Source organism: Fistularia commersonii, chromosome 19, assembly GCF_037954325.1.
Source record: "Fistularia commersonii isolate RoL2024-O1a breed Wild chromosome 19, RoL_Fcom_v1.0, whole genome shotgun sequence".
Taxonomy (NCBI): Eukaryota; Metazoa; Chordata; class Actinopteri; order Syngnathiformes; family Fistulariidae; genus Fistularia; species Fistularia commersonii.
The window spans coordinates 2,838,587-2,852,379 of record NC_141302.1 but is presented as its reverse complement, the minus strand read 5'-3'; the positions used below and the strand labels follow the sequence as shown (position 1 = coordinate 2,852,379).

The 13,793-nt window shown below is 50.4% G+C and overlaps 1 protein-coding gene across 12 annotated transcripts in view; it reads right to left on the bottom strand.

Annotated features, from left to right (window-relative positions):
- The window catches only part of LOC147223439 (phosphatidylinositol-binding clathrin assembly protein), a 52,920-nt gene that overhangs the window by 29,066 nt on the left and 10,061 nt on the right, over window positions 1–13,793 (bottom strand). For 9 of the 12 annotated variants that reach the window (XM_086165697.1, XM_086165696.1, XM_086165699.1 and 6 more), the window contains one exon: window positions 6,446–6,588. The exons of the other annotated variants lie outside the window; for them this stretch is intronic. In XM_086165697.1, the coding sequence (XP_086021823.1) occupies window positions 6,446–6,588 (143 nt within the window). The remainder of the gene's footprint in view (window positions 1–6,445; window positions 6,589–13,793) is intronic. 12 annotated transcript variants of the gene reach the window in all.

Sequence of the window (13,793 nt, the reverse complement as noted above, 5' to 3'; positions counted from 1 at the left end):
TGTAATCATCCATACAAAATTAAACAAAGGGGAAAAAATAAGGAGTTTCTAAATTCAATATTGATTGAAAATACTTCTTAAAATACCGTATTTTCACGACCATAAGGCGCACATAAAAGTCAAAGATTTTCTTCAAAATGTGCGGTGCGCCTTGTGTGTGTGTGTGTGTGTGTGTGTTGTTGCAAGGCGGACGTAGTAGAGAACACCATGAGAACGTTAAAGGGGGAAGCGTGGCCGTAGATTGTATATAAAACCCGCGCCCTATCATTTGATACGCCTTATGTGTGTGTTAAATACAATAACGGCACACATAACCCAGATTGCGCCTTTTAGTAAGGTGCGCCTTATGGTCGTGAAAATACGGTATTAAAAGAAAATAGTTTGGCGGGCCGTATAAAAAAGGGTCTGATTTAGAGAAAAAAGGAGCGAAGCTATAAGCCCACGGCAACCCTTTCGGTTTGAAATCGCAGCGATCCCGGCGTCTATCCGCCCGGTGAAGCCTGCGATCCCTTTTTCGGGTTTTTTCAATCCCGATCTAAGAACCGTCCGGCTGGAATTCCCGTTCTTGGAACTTCTCGGCTCCTCCGGGTGGAACCCGCTCAGTTTGCCTTCCAGCAGAAAGCGAGACCCGGCCTTCGGGTCCGAGATAAGAAACGTCCCGATTCTTGAAAACCGCTGCCGTTACGCTTGAGCTGCGCCGCTAGCGGCGTCCAACCGGTCCGGAACGGTAGCTCGGCCCGCTAAAGCGCTCCACGGTTTCTGCTGCAAACGTTCAGACTCGTCCCGATCGGTTACTGGAACCCTCCTCCGACGGGTTCTGGCGAAATACAGCAAAATGAGAGTCCGTTTCCGGCCGACCGGAGTTAACCGACTCGGATGAAACGGAACGGAACGGACGGCGCTGCGGGTTCGGTTTCACCGGCGATCTCGTTCTGCGAAAGAACTAATTGTATTGTTGGAGGCACAATTAGATCCAAGGGCGGCGCCGGCGGAGCTAATTACAGTCGGGCTAATTGGAGGCGGCATCGGAGGAGGGAGGGAAGCAGCTTCTCCCCGGCAGCGGAGGAGGACCTCCGACGTGAAGACCCAGACTCCCCCAGGCGTCACGAGTAACGCGGGAAATGCGTTGTTTTGGCGGCGGCGCTGAGCCGGAACTCGTCCGAACCGAGGAAAACGGGTGACGCGGTAGCGAGTCATTAGCGGCGTCCTGCGTTAGCGAGACGCCGGCGACAAAAAAAAAAACATCTGGCCTGCGACCACAACCGGTTCGCTGGGGAGGGTTTGATAACCGGGTGTCGTAACGGGCAAATATCAGGGGGCCGAGCCTTCCCTGGTGGGTGGACACACACACACACACACACACACACTATCTTTGAGCTGAAAAAGGCTTGATAAAACAAGCTGGGGGAGTGTGTTGCATGTGTGTGTTCACTGCGGGTCACCCTGGAGCTTCGGCTATTTCGATAGGATGTCAGTGTATCAGAGATAAGCACGAGTCTGTCCGGAACACACACACACACACACACACACACACACACACACACACACACACACACACACACACACACACACACACACACACTGGTGCAGACGCAGCTATCTTTCTCAAGACAAGGCGCTGAATTGCAGTCATTCGGGGGAGCTGGACCGGAGCCCCAACTAGACCCCTCAAGTCAAACCCCGAATCCCGCCGCTCCCCAGGTCCTGGTCCGGCCCCCAGGCTGGCGCCGGCGCCGGCGCAGGAGCGAGGACGCGGCGTCCTGGCGTGCGGTTGGTACACGGAGGAAGGACCGCCGGTCCTGACAAGGCCGCTTTTTATCCCCGAAACGGCTCTCGGGAGGTTACAAAACATCCCAAAACCATTTCATGTCGACGTTAATCATCTCCGTTTGCCGGCAGCTGATTGGAAGTGTGTGTGAGCGCGCACGTGTGCGTGCGTGTGTGTGTGTGTGTGTGTCCATGTCCCTGCTCCTCAGATTATCAATGACCCCTATTAGAGCAGAGTGACCTTACACACACATACACACACAAATAACATCCTCCCTGTCGCTACTCCTCCTGACACAGTGCTGCAGTCAGCAGAACCAGACATCCCTTTTCTCTCAGTCTTTCATTTTCTTCAATTTTTTTTCATCACCCCCCCCTCCCCTACACACACACACACACACACACACACACACACACACACAAACACACACCCCTCCTCTCTTCTTGCAGTCTGCCTCCTTCTCCCTGGAAAGGCGTGTGTCTCTTGTAATATCTTTCTCAAGTCATCCCGCACCTGTCATCCTGCCCCCCCCCCAAAAAAATAAAGGGGGGGGGTTGATGAGAGCGATTTGATGATGTCATCGAAAGAAACGGGCCGCTCGCTATCTGGGACGACGGCGGTGGCGACACGGGTTCGGGGTGGTGACAGATGCCCCGACTTCTGGCTGCCGCGGAGGAGCGGGCAAACAATATCGCGTTTGCACACACACACACACACACACACACGGTGTGTCCTGCTGCTCTCAGCATTTCCGTCCACGTCCTCAGTCGTCCCGCCATCAGGAGACACCCAGACACCCGAGGAGACGCGGCGGTCGGCTCGGAGGGAGGCGGCGGTTTTGAAAGAGCCGTCCTCCGGCTATTGTTCTGGGTTTCCTGCCGGGCTGTTTTGGGTCCGTGCCGCTCTGTCCGGTGAAAATGCCTGGAAGCCGAGGGACGATAACGGCTGAGACAACGGCCGGGCCGAGCGTCCGTCCCGGGAGGGTTCGCCGCGATCGTTACCCGGCGTGTTTTGCTACGTTCGCTAACAAACGATGCTGAAAGAAAAGTTCCAAGAACCAAACCGTGGTGCTTCCAGGAAGCAGCCTCTTCCAGGGGAGGTTCGAGAATAAACCACTGAAGGAGAAGATGACAAGGACAACATGGAGAGCGAAGCAAAGATGTTTGTATCTTCCCCCTTGCGCCGTTAGCCGTTAGCCGTTAGCCATTAGCCGTTAGCCGTTAGCTAACTCTACACTCGGACCTCTTCGTGGGTCCGTTTTGTCCCGAGTAAACAGCCGACGGTACTCCCTCGCCACGAGTATCTTGTGAAGGATCTGGACTACAAGTTCCACCGATCGCCGATGCTTATAAGACCAGCTGGGAGGAACGACTCGGCGAGGGAGGAACAAAACTGCGGCGCTGCGTTTATTTGGAGTTTGGAAAATGAAGGGTGGCGAATCCATGCCCGTCGGGTCTGAGCACCGAGGAGCTCCACTGAACGCCACAGGAGGGCTTTCCTACCTGAGGCTGTCAGACTTTTTAATTCCTCTCCCTTCACCTGCAGGGAATCTTAAAATCTTAAAACCTTAAAAAAAAAAAAAAAAAAAACTCATCCACTTACTGTAAATTGTAATAATTTATCTGTATATATGTTCATAACTGTGCAATATTTAAAACAGCTACATGTACAATATTTTTTCATACTCTTGTGCACTCCTTATCTTTCACTTGTTACTTAAGGCACTTTATAGTTTATTTGAATTTCTTATTCTCATTTTTTTTTTTTTTTTTTTTAAATATATAATTTTCTACCATTATTTATTATCGTTGTATTTTTCTTGTAGCTCTTGCACAACAATTTCCTTCGGGATAAATAAAGTTGTTCTTATTCTTATTCCTACCGCGGTGAGACGGCCAGGATAAATGCGGCGCGTGATTTTATAACATTTAATTTTTCTACAGATTGTGGGAATTGTGTTGACAGCCGTGTCTCGGCTCAGGTTCCGACCTCCGGGGTTCACGTCAGGTCAGCCTCGCTGGATAACGTGACGATGCGAGACGATAACGCTCCGTTTGCCGAGCGGTTACACATTAAGCTTTCTGTCCCGGAACATTTTTTTTTTTTTTGTTCCTTTTTCTCAGAAACGACCAAACAAACCCCCTCCCTCCCCGGCAGGGCGCGGCGGCGGCGGCGGCGGCGGCGGCGTCCATCGCTCCCACATTCAGCTCCAGTCAACCGCCACTGCCCTTTTACCGGCGGCGGCGGGGAATGGAGGACGCCGGACAAGCTGGAAGCCGTCAGCTTGTGGACGTGAAAAGGAACGTGCGGTCTATTGACCCCAATTCTGCGGGTCTGTAGTTTCTAATTTTATGGCCGGATCTTTCTTTGGAGAGGAAGGCCAGGTGGGGGACGGGGAGGAGGAGGAGGAGGAGGAGGAGGGACACCTGGCTGCCGAGCCTTTGTCAGCATCGGCCTCCTGACAGGCCTGATGAATGCAGTCTGATCACCACACACACACACACACACACACATAGTGTCGGTGTGTGGGGCGGGACCAAAAACACACACCGGCGTTGTGTGCATTAGCTTTGCTCGTATCAGCACTTTGCCGTTACTGTACATCACGCGGTTTCCGCCGGAGATCCGCGCGGCCGCATTTCAAACCCCCATTGAGCCGGAGTTATTAGTCGCTTTAAGACCCGGCTGTAATTGAAAGACAGCGGTTTTTACATTATTCATTGAGGGTGTTATACGTTTTACGGCACGTTTTTACATTCCCAGTTTATCAGCATAAAGACGCACACAGTATCCCGTGTCTCAATGGTGATGAGTTTCGTCATTATTGCCGCTGTGGAGGATGTCGGCCGCGCAGCTCCAGTCCATAAAAAGCCCCGACTGCAAGCATCTATTTGACGGATCTAAAAACGCGACAAAATAAAAGCTCCGCCGCCATGTGATTTATCCGGTTATTCCCCGGGTGGAGGGAACCCGTCAATCTGGAGCGCGGATCCGCAGCCAGGCCGCCGTGCGCGATATTGATAGTTTCTTAGATACGAGCAAACATCTGGCGTGGGTCCGGCAGATCGTATTTAAAAAAAAATAAAATAAAAAAAATTTGTTGGACACATGGAAGTGGCCTCTGATCAGAGGGATGATTGTATAACTAATTCCTTCACCAATTTTAATATTTAATATTATATTTGCTTTTGCCGTACATCAACCCTCTATAAAATCTGTAATGAAATTGTGGGAAAAAAAAAAAAAAAACTATTTGCAATTCTGGGATTCTGGGAAAGCGACGAGCGCCGGTTTCACCTGCCGCCAGCGGAGGAGCCGCCTGGGCGGGTTGGGTGTTTGCAGGGCGCCGCCTCCTCCGTGGACAGTGACATTTTAAGTCAGGCATCTCTGCGCTTTTGCCCGCTGGGGATTTTTCCCCTTCGGGTCACGGCGTGGCATGTTGACGAGCGTTGCTACTCCGAAAAAAACAAAAAAAAAAAAAACCAGGTTGCGACAGCTAGTTCCCGGTACTTGCGTCAGCCTGGTAAATGGTTTACCATCAGATCGAAGAGTTCCGCGCCGCCCGCTCTTCGCCCTCGCCGACCATCAGAGAACGACAAAACCAAAAACGAGATCCTCTTTCAAAAGCTGAGCGCCACGTATGTAAAACAGCTTGCCAAATTTACATGACGTACGTGCAAATTCTCTTGCAATTTCCAGTTTCTCTAAAACCCATAATGTTGACAAAACGCTCTGGACCGACAAAAGCACCAAAAATAGAAAAACTTCCTGACATGCTAAGGGAAGGTAAAAGCTATGCGGCTGTAGGTCGGCATTACGGAATGAATGAATCTTCCCTTCGTTCCATAAAGAAGGAAGAAATAAACATAAGGACGACAGCAGCGATAAGTTTTAATAAGGATGCAAAAAGGGTTGCAACTGTCCGCCATTTTTTTTCATCGTCATTTTTAATTTTCTCCCGTTTAATCCAATTACTCGGGTCGCGATGGGCGGCGCTAATCTCCGCAATTTGAAGCCTTCTGTTCACAATGATGATTAAAATAATTATTTGACAGTACAGAAGTTATTTGTTGAAAAAAACGTTCTAAAGTGCAGTACTTTTATCTGTGAAACAAATGACTGAGCCTGTAAAATGGTTTGTTCTTTCTTTTCAATGTATAATAGAGTATTTACTTGTATAATAATTGTGAAAAAAAAAAAAAAAGGTTTCTACTTCACGGATTTTGCCTATCACGGGTTCTTTATGAAACGTAACCCCCGCGAAAAATAAGGATATACTGCATTGATTACCCCGACCCTGCGTCAACTTCCTGTGTTACGCCTGTCATTCCCAATGTGGCCACTAGGGGGCCTTTGTTTGAGTGCTCTATAAATAAAATTTAGAACAGCGTCAACACTAAGTAGCTGTGCACGTTATCTGCATCCCCTGTTCGCATCCGTGGCCCGGCGACGCGCCATCTGTTGATCTTAATGTCGAACAGCGGCATGAATAAATAATGGAAACGTGCACGCGAGTTTGTATTTATGAACGTGTGGGACAGCGAGCGTTGAGTCATAATATAACTTATGATGCAGCCTGCACCGACGGGCCCGGGGGGCATTTCTTTATATGTGTGTGTGTGTGTGTGTGTGTGTGTGTGTGTGTGTGTGTGTGTGTGTGCCGCAACAGCCTCCCACCTCGTTGCCGTACATCATGAGGTGGTGCGTGGTGATGAGGGCTTTGAAGACCACCACCCAGCTGGAGTTGGCGGTGCGCTCAAACAGCGTGTCCGCCAGCTGGGGGATGTTCACGTTCATCTCGTTGGTGCAGTGGATCAGATCTGCCGGGGCGAGACAGAGACACACACACACACACACACACACACACAGATGAAATAAAAAGAAAGAAAATGCGCTTTTTCAAACACACGAACGTGAGGAGGCACAGACATGTCAAGGACGTCAGACAAATCCACAGCTACCGTGAAACCCGCTTTCTCCTTTTGAGAATGCTTCTAGTTAGCGCTATGCTAACCCTTATCCCACCTCTCATTCCTCTTGTGATCGATGTGATAGTAGCCACGCGTCTTCGAGCTCTCTCATTGGGCAGGCTCCCGGGGGGGCGGGGCTTAATCTACCGCGGCATCTCACCGGGCATCCACCATTGTTGTGGTCAAACTCATTTTCATCACTATAATCGTTGCCCTCGAAGGATCACGTGTAACTAAATGTGACCAAATGTAACGCAAAAATAAATGTAACTGCTCCTTAACGTTAAATAATCGAATTTGGTACCCGTTCAAACTCAAATTTTGCAGAGATTCTATGCAAATGCATACGTGGCATTTTAGCTTTTAACTCTTGGACAATTTCTTGTTTTTCCGGAAGGCTAACTTTGGCATACTTTGTGTCAAAATGCTCCACTTTTGGTGTCAAAATGCAAACATAGATCGTGCTCTTTGACAACCAGCGCTGCCTCGTAACGCAAAAGACATACCGTTTTTTTCTCCTCGGAGCGCAAACATGTATTGGCCTTCCCGTGTTTCTTGAAACAGCCTTCGGTCTTTTCTCTTCGTGGACATTTAAGGGATCATTAGTATTTCTCAATTCCACTTGTTGAAAATGGCACTGATGTGGATTCACTGCGATCTAATGGCGGGATGCCGTCACTTCGCGGGTCACGTGATCGGCATGAACTGCGGGAAATGTAGTTGTTTATGGTCAATGCACGCGTTGGACTTATTTGAAGACGTTCCCGTGGGCCATATTAAATGAGAAGGCGGCCCACATTTGGCCCGCGGACCTTGAGTTTGACACGTTCTAGCAAATTAAATCTATAATTATATAGCGTCTGCTATTAGCATATTTCCTGTTATTATCTCAGATTTTCTTTGAGCCCGTCGGCGCAGAAGGCCTCCAACATCCAACGGAAAACGTGAGGTTTCCTCAGATCACGTTAAAGAGCGGCGCTCCACGCCTGTCCGACATGAAAAGTGTCATCGGGCGACTGCGATGTTGATAAAAAGATTGATAAAAAGCTGCTTCAAAACTGAACTTCAGCGTCACCTCAGACGCGAGCACAAAAAGAAATTCATCCCCGCTGTAGCTCCAACTAGTAGAACCTTCCTGCTTTTCCACCGTTGCAGGTTCGGTTGTTTTTTGTTTTCCCCACCCGGGAAACTTTTGAGTCGTCTTGCGCTCGAAACGCTCCGCAGTCACTCCTTTTCCTCCACAATAACAGATCGACTTCATCTTATAGATCCGACGGTTGAAAGCAGAAAACAACGGGAATTAACACCTCGCGCTGAGAAGCAGACACCTTCTGCTTTTCTTATTTCATTTTTGTTTTTTTTTTCTCTCCCCAAAACGGAGGACGACTCCAGCCGCCGCAACAAATATCGGTTTGTCTACCGAAGGTCGATAAGAACATTACCCTACTTTTTATTTGACTCGGGGAACATTTTCCTGATGAGTTTTCGGTCTCGATCAATAGTTTCAAGTATTTTCCGCGACTCTCCCTCCCCCTCCTGCGAAGCCCGATTACGTATTCGGTGTAAAATAAGGACCCGAGCCTGGCGAGGGCGCGTCTGCCGCTCGCTTCGGGATCGGACGCGCTCTCCCGTCACTATTTCGTCACCTCCCGGCGCCAAAGGAAAATAAAAACAAGTCCCGCCGGGCCGCGTCGGCTCGCTCTACGCGAGCTACGGCGCCGACCAGAAACTAATGGCTTCTTCCCGCCTCGCCGCAATTACGGCTTAAATGGAGATTGATCGGAAGCGGCCCTCGCCGAGGTTCCCCCCGGCTTATCGTGGAATTCGGGTTTCGCCGCAACTGCGTAATAGACCGCAGCCGTTGGTTGAGAACCCACGCACACCGCTGCGTTCATCTCCGGAAAATGATACGTGAGGGTTTCTTTGTTTATTCCGTCTCTCCGGCGTCCTCCTGTTTGATTCCTTTACCTTCGCTTTCCACCCTGCCCCCTCTCCTCTCCGCACGCTTTGTTCTTCTCCACAGGACGTTACAAGCTGCCGCCTCACACACCTGGTAACTACGGAAACGGCTCCTCATTTAAAACTACTGGAGGACGGCGGCGGCGGCGGCGGCGGCGGCGGCGGCGGCGGCCCATCGGGAGCCTTCATCATCATAATCAGATGCACGGGCATGGGCGCGCGCAGGTGCACGTACCCGTGTTCGCTGTTACTTTCAACCACTTAACGCATTACATCCCGTAAGTATTTGCCCACACACACACACACACACACACACACACACACCATTCCAAAACAAGATCTACTGTAACTGCATCCTTCAGTCGCCATGGCAGCCGGCCTCTGTCTCTTCCCGGATGCCGCGCGCTCTCACACACACACACACATATGAGACGGCGTGCCGTTTAGTCGATGCTAAGTGAGAAGTGCGTCCATCTAGCGGTGTTTGGCGGCGTGAGCGACGGCCAACTCGTGGCCTGCCGGGAGACGTTCCAGCCGCGTGGATTCACGTGCACGTGGAGGAATCTGGGCGGGTTCGCAGCTTTCGCCGTGTTCGCCGCCGTCTTTCACGCCGCTCTCTGCGGCTTTTTCACGCTCCCTCTGCATCCCCGCCCGATATCACTAATGCTAATTAGCCACCAACCCACCGCCCGCGCTGGAAACTGGCATGAAGAGCGACTGGTGTCTTTGTCGACTAATTAGTTTTCCCCGCAAATGCCACGCGGCTCCTCTGTATTCAGACTGTCCGCTCAATCTGCCGTTTTATTTTGACAAAACCCTTAGACTTCCAGCTCCCCTCCACGCCCGCCTGTCCATCCGGCCTTCTTTTTTAGCCGAGCTCATGTTTTTTCATCAGGCCCGGAGTTGTGCGAGAGCGAGAGCTAAGAGCGGGGCTGATTAGGTCTATGGGGATGCGCTGGTGTGTGTGTGTGTGTGTGTGTGTGTGTGTGTGTGGATGATAATGTAAAGGGGGTACACGTGCCGACTTAATCAGCCGAGGTGGGAAGTATTAGATGCCACCGATCCTGAACCGAGGGGGGAGTCAAGTAGAAAAAGCAGGAACAGAAAACATGAGTGACGCTGAACGGCGGGAGGAAGAAGGGGCGGAGCCAGAAAGAAACGCCATATTGAGACATGAGGGTCTCTTGATCCACGCCATTTGCAGGAATCCACATCCGGCTCGTCTCACTTCGTCGCCCCTTGGCGGAGTCTGATGTAAAATTGATAAGTGAATACAGTAAATAAATGGAGAGCGGGGACGATCAGCGGTGCGGCCAGTCTGGACCCGTAATTGACGCCGACGCCGTCGTATGGGAATGAACGGCGGGGCGAGGCTCGTGATTGGTCAGTTTTGGGTACCTGCATTTTTTTCAAAACGGCTCCTAAAGATGAGATCTATCGGACCAAGCGAGGGACGAGTCCGGGACGGACGGTTTCAAGTCACCGTGGCGACCAGAAAGAAAGGAGGCGGAGCTAAAAAAAAAACAGGATTCTCGGGTTCCCGACGGAGAACTGACCCTTGACCTCCTGACCTCCGCGTCTTTTGATTGGACCACGATAGAGCGCCGACCTCCTGGTACCTGGGCTGAAGCTGGAGAAGCACTGCTACATGACAGACTATCTGAAATATTCAGGGTGTGTGTGTGTGTGTGTGTGTGTGTGTGTGTGAGACAGAGAAAGAAAGCAGGTGGTCTAGATCAAGCAGTAGGTGGAGGAGGTGGCAGAAATCGCATCTCGTAAAGCTGGCAACCACCTATCGGTGTCCTCCTCTCTTCATTCCTTCATCCACCAGGAGGTCTCATCTCTCCACAGCAGTTCACACACACACACACACACACACACACACACAATCTTTCATCTCGGTCCTCCTCTCTTCTGCTCAGCACACAAGCGTGTCTTGTATCCCTGACCTGCTTTTGCATCTCTGCCTCCGCTTTTCCCTTTTTTCTTTTCTTTTCCCCGTTAAAACAAGAAGACGCAACTAATTGATCTTCATCAAGGTTTTGGTGGGTTTTTTTTTTTTTTTTTTTGTGTTTTTGTTTTTTTTTTTTAATCCAATGCACATGTTACTATTATTACAATTCTCTAATTAACGGCTCCCACTCCGCAGGGCGAGAATTCTTCTCTTTCTTCGCTCGCTCCAGTTTACTTCCTCCTCTCCGGCCACGCCGGACCGACCGCGACGTCTCGGAGAGAGCGAAACAGAAACGGCCGTGGACGTATTCCTGCTGACCTCCGACACGGAGCTGCAGCCGAAACTGCCTTTCCGCCGTTGCAACATCTGTAATTCTTTGATCGGGGCTGGCGGAAGTTAAATTAACATATTTATCAATATAATATTAGCCCTTCGCTCGCGGCGTGATTTTCTTCCAGCGCACGTACGACTGCAACACCTACGTACGCGGCTGTAAACTCGCAGAATAGCTGTATTCAACGCGTCGAGGCCGTTCTTTGGTAAACGATATGGAGTCGCCATAGCAACATCGTGATCCGATGGCCGTTCCGATCTCCGGCCGGCGTTGACTGAAAACAAAGAAACGAATACAATATGTTGACGATCCCACTCGGGGAGACGTTTCCGAACGAGAGCTTTGCGTCACGTTTGGGGGAAAAAAAGTCAAGGATGGAAGTTTCTGTGTTGGTGAGGAACGAGGGTTCCTTTCCGGACCGATCCGTGAAGGCCAGTGTTTCTCGACGAAGGCGCCGAATGATCAGGAGTATCTCTGAAAACCCGAGCTTTTCATTCATCATCTAGAACTGGGGTGTCAAACGTACGGCCCGCGGGCCAGCGCCGGCCCTCCGAGGAGTCCAATCCGGCCCGTGGAATAAAACTACAATTTGAAAAACACATAAATATCATGAACTATTTTTTTTTTTAAATAAGAATGCATAATCTGCTAGGGGTTGCGCTGCTTTAGTTAGTGTTAGCAACGCGGCTCGACACTGTGTGACTCTTACAGCAGATGGAAGCAATGCAGCTTCCGGGTCTGCAAACAGCATTTTAACTTATTGTTAGAAATGTAAACGCTTTTCCGTCGGACCCGACACACTCATCGGCAAGATGTCGTTGTCAAAAAAGGGAAAAGTGGATGTGGAATGAAGGGCTTTTGTTTGTCGAGGCTAATAAGAAAGCTTGATATGGATGCGGCAATGAGACCCACTACGAATCTCGCGGTGGCGAAAAATACAATAAAATGCACGGAGAACTGAGATTGTGTGGTTGACATTGCACTTTTCTTCATGAACATCGGGTTGTTCATCATATATAAGGATTTTTATAATTTACCTGTTCTTCACACTAAAACAAAGGAATAATTTGGACAAACTTTATGGATATTTTCTGTCCTCTAATACCTGTTTAGCAATTGGAGTTCACGATTCACAAGTCGCTATTTCCAACTTTCCTCACATCCTGACCCGGCGCTGACTCAGCACTTTGCTGTTCGCCGGCTGTTTTATATCAGCGGCTTCCCCCGACCGTTAAACGACTTAAGCCGCGTCCCCTGCAAACCAGAAATGTCCGGGCTTCTCCCAGACGGGCCGTAAGCGCGCAAGCAAATGTCATAATAAGTCGGGCCTGGAATGTTAAACGGCTTTTGACCGGTCAGCTCTCGAGGGGGCCGGCTGTCTCACGCCTTCCTCCGGTGGATTCACAGCGAGGAAAGAGCTGGAGCATCAAACTACCTCCTCCCTGAGAGACCAAACCGTTGCTTTTACATCACGGTGCTACAATCCCATGCTGCTTCGTCACTCGCTGAGCGTTAGATTTCCGTAAACCGGACGGGATATTGTCACGTGTGACCGACCGACCGCAACTTCTGCCGGCGCCGCGTCCGTGTTAAACAAGCAAGGGTTCGCCGAGGCTCTTTTTACGGCGGCGCTCTTTGTTGGAGCGTCTAATGTCTTTTTCAAGGACACTTGGATGGACACTCGAGAACTGGAGGGCCCGAATGCCGGTCATCCGGTTGAAGGACCGGCCGCTCAGACGTCCCGCCGCTCCCCGTTATTCCGCGGGGGCCGGAGATGACGGGGTTTTTAATAACGGGTCCTTCTTCGGCGAGCGAGGGAGCGACCGAGCCTTCAGAATGGGAATGAAGGCGGCGGCCGGCGAAAAGCAGTGTGCGTTATCTGCACCTCGTCTGGCGTGTACAACCCTCTCCCGCTCCTATCTCTTCAAAAGTTTCAACCCCCTTCGTGGCGCTCCTCCTCTTTCTTCGTCTCTAAATTGCATCCGAGAGCAGAATGACAAGAAGTAAGGTTTGGGGTTGTGAGCCGGCGCCACGTGATAAGGAGATCCTCGCTGAGGCCGACCTTTGCACACTCAGCCTCACGCTGTTGAATGCGATAAAGAGCGGGAGGAAGGTGGGGGTTCTTGTTTCGGTCTTTCTGCGGCGCCATATCGATCGGATCGCGGCTGGATGTGATGTCACACAATGCGGCCTTTTCTCAAAGACCCGAGTTGTATTTTTTTTTTTTTTTTCGCCCAAAGGTCGAGTGTCAAGAGAACCCCGATCAACTACGGGCCGGTATTTTCCGAAAAAAATACACGGGGATCCCGTCAATGTCATCGTTCCCCCTTTGTGTTCAGGCTGAAAAGTGTGCGGTCGATACTTTCCAAAGCGCTGATAGACCCGACCGGAGCGAAGGGATGGTCTTTGTTCGGGAAGTGCATTCTTTTATTGTGTTTCTATACAGAAGGTGACTTCTGGGAAGGTTATGCAAAAAGAGCTAACTATAGAACCCGGAGGTCATAGTTTGTTAAAACAATGCCACGGCGCTGCTGTTATTGAAGTACAAACATCAGAAGTGTCTGAGCTCTTAAGTGCTTATGTAACTCCCGGCCTGTCTGGTGTGACGGTTCAGGAGCTCAACAGCCGGTGGGGAAAAGAATTTTAAAAAAAAAAGGTTCTGAAGACGGTTCTTCTGGCCCGGATTCCCCTCGGCCGTCTTCCAGACGTCGGGTCACACCCATCGGACACGAGGTACCGGAACAGAGGACCTCGGCGACTCACAAACAAGCCACGATGTTGGGCGGGACAAGAACCACAGGATGTCTT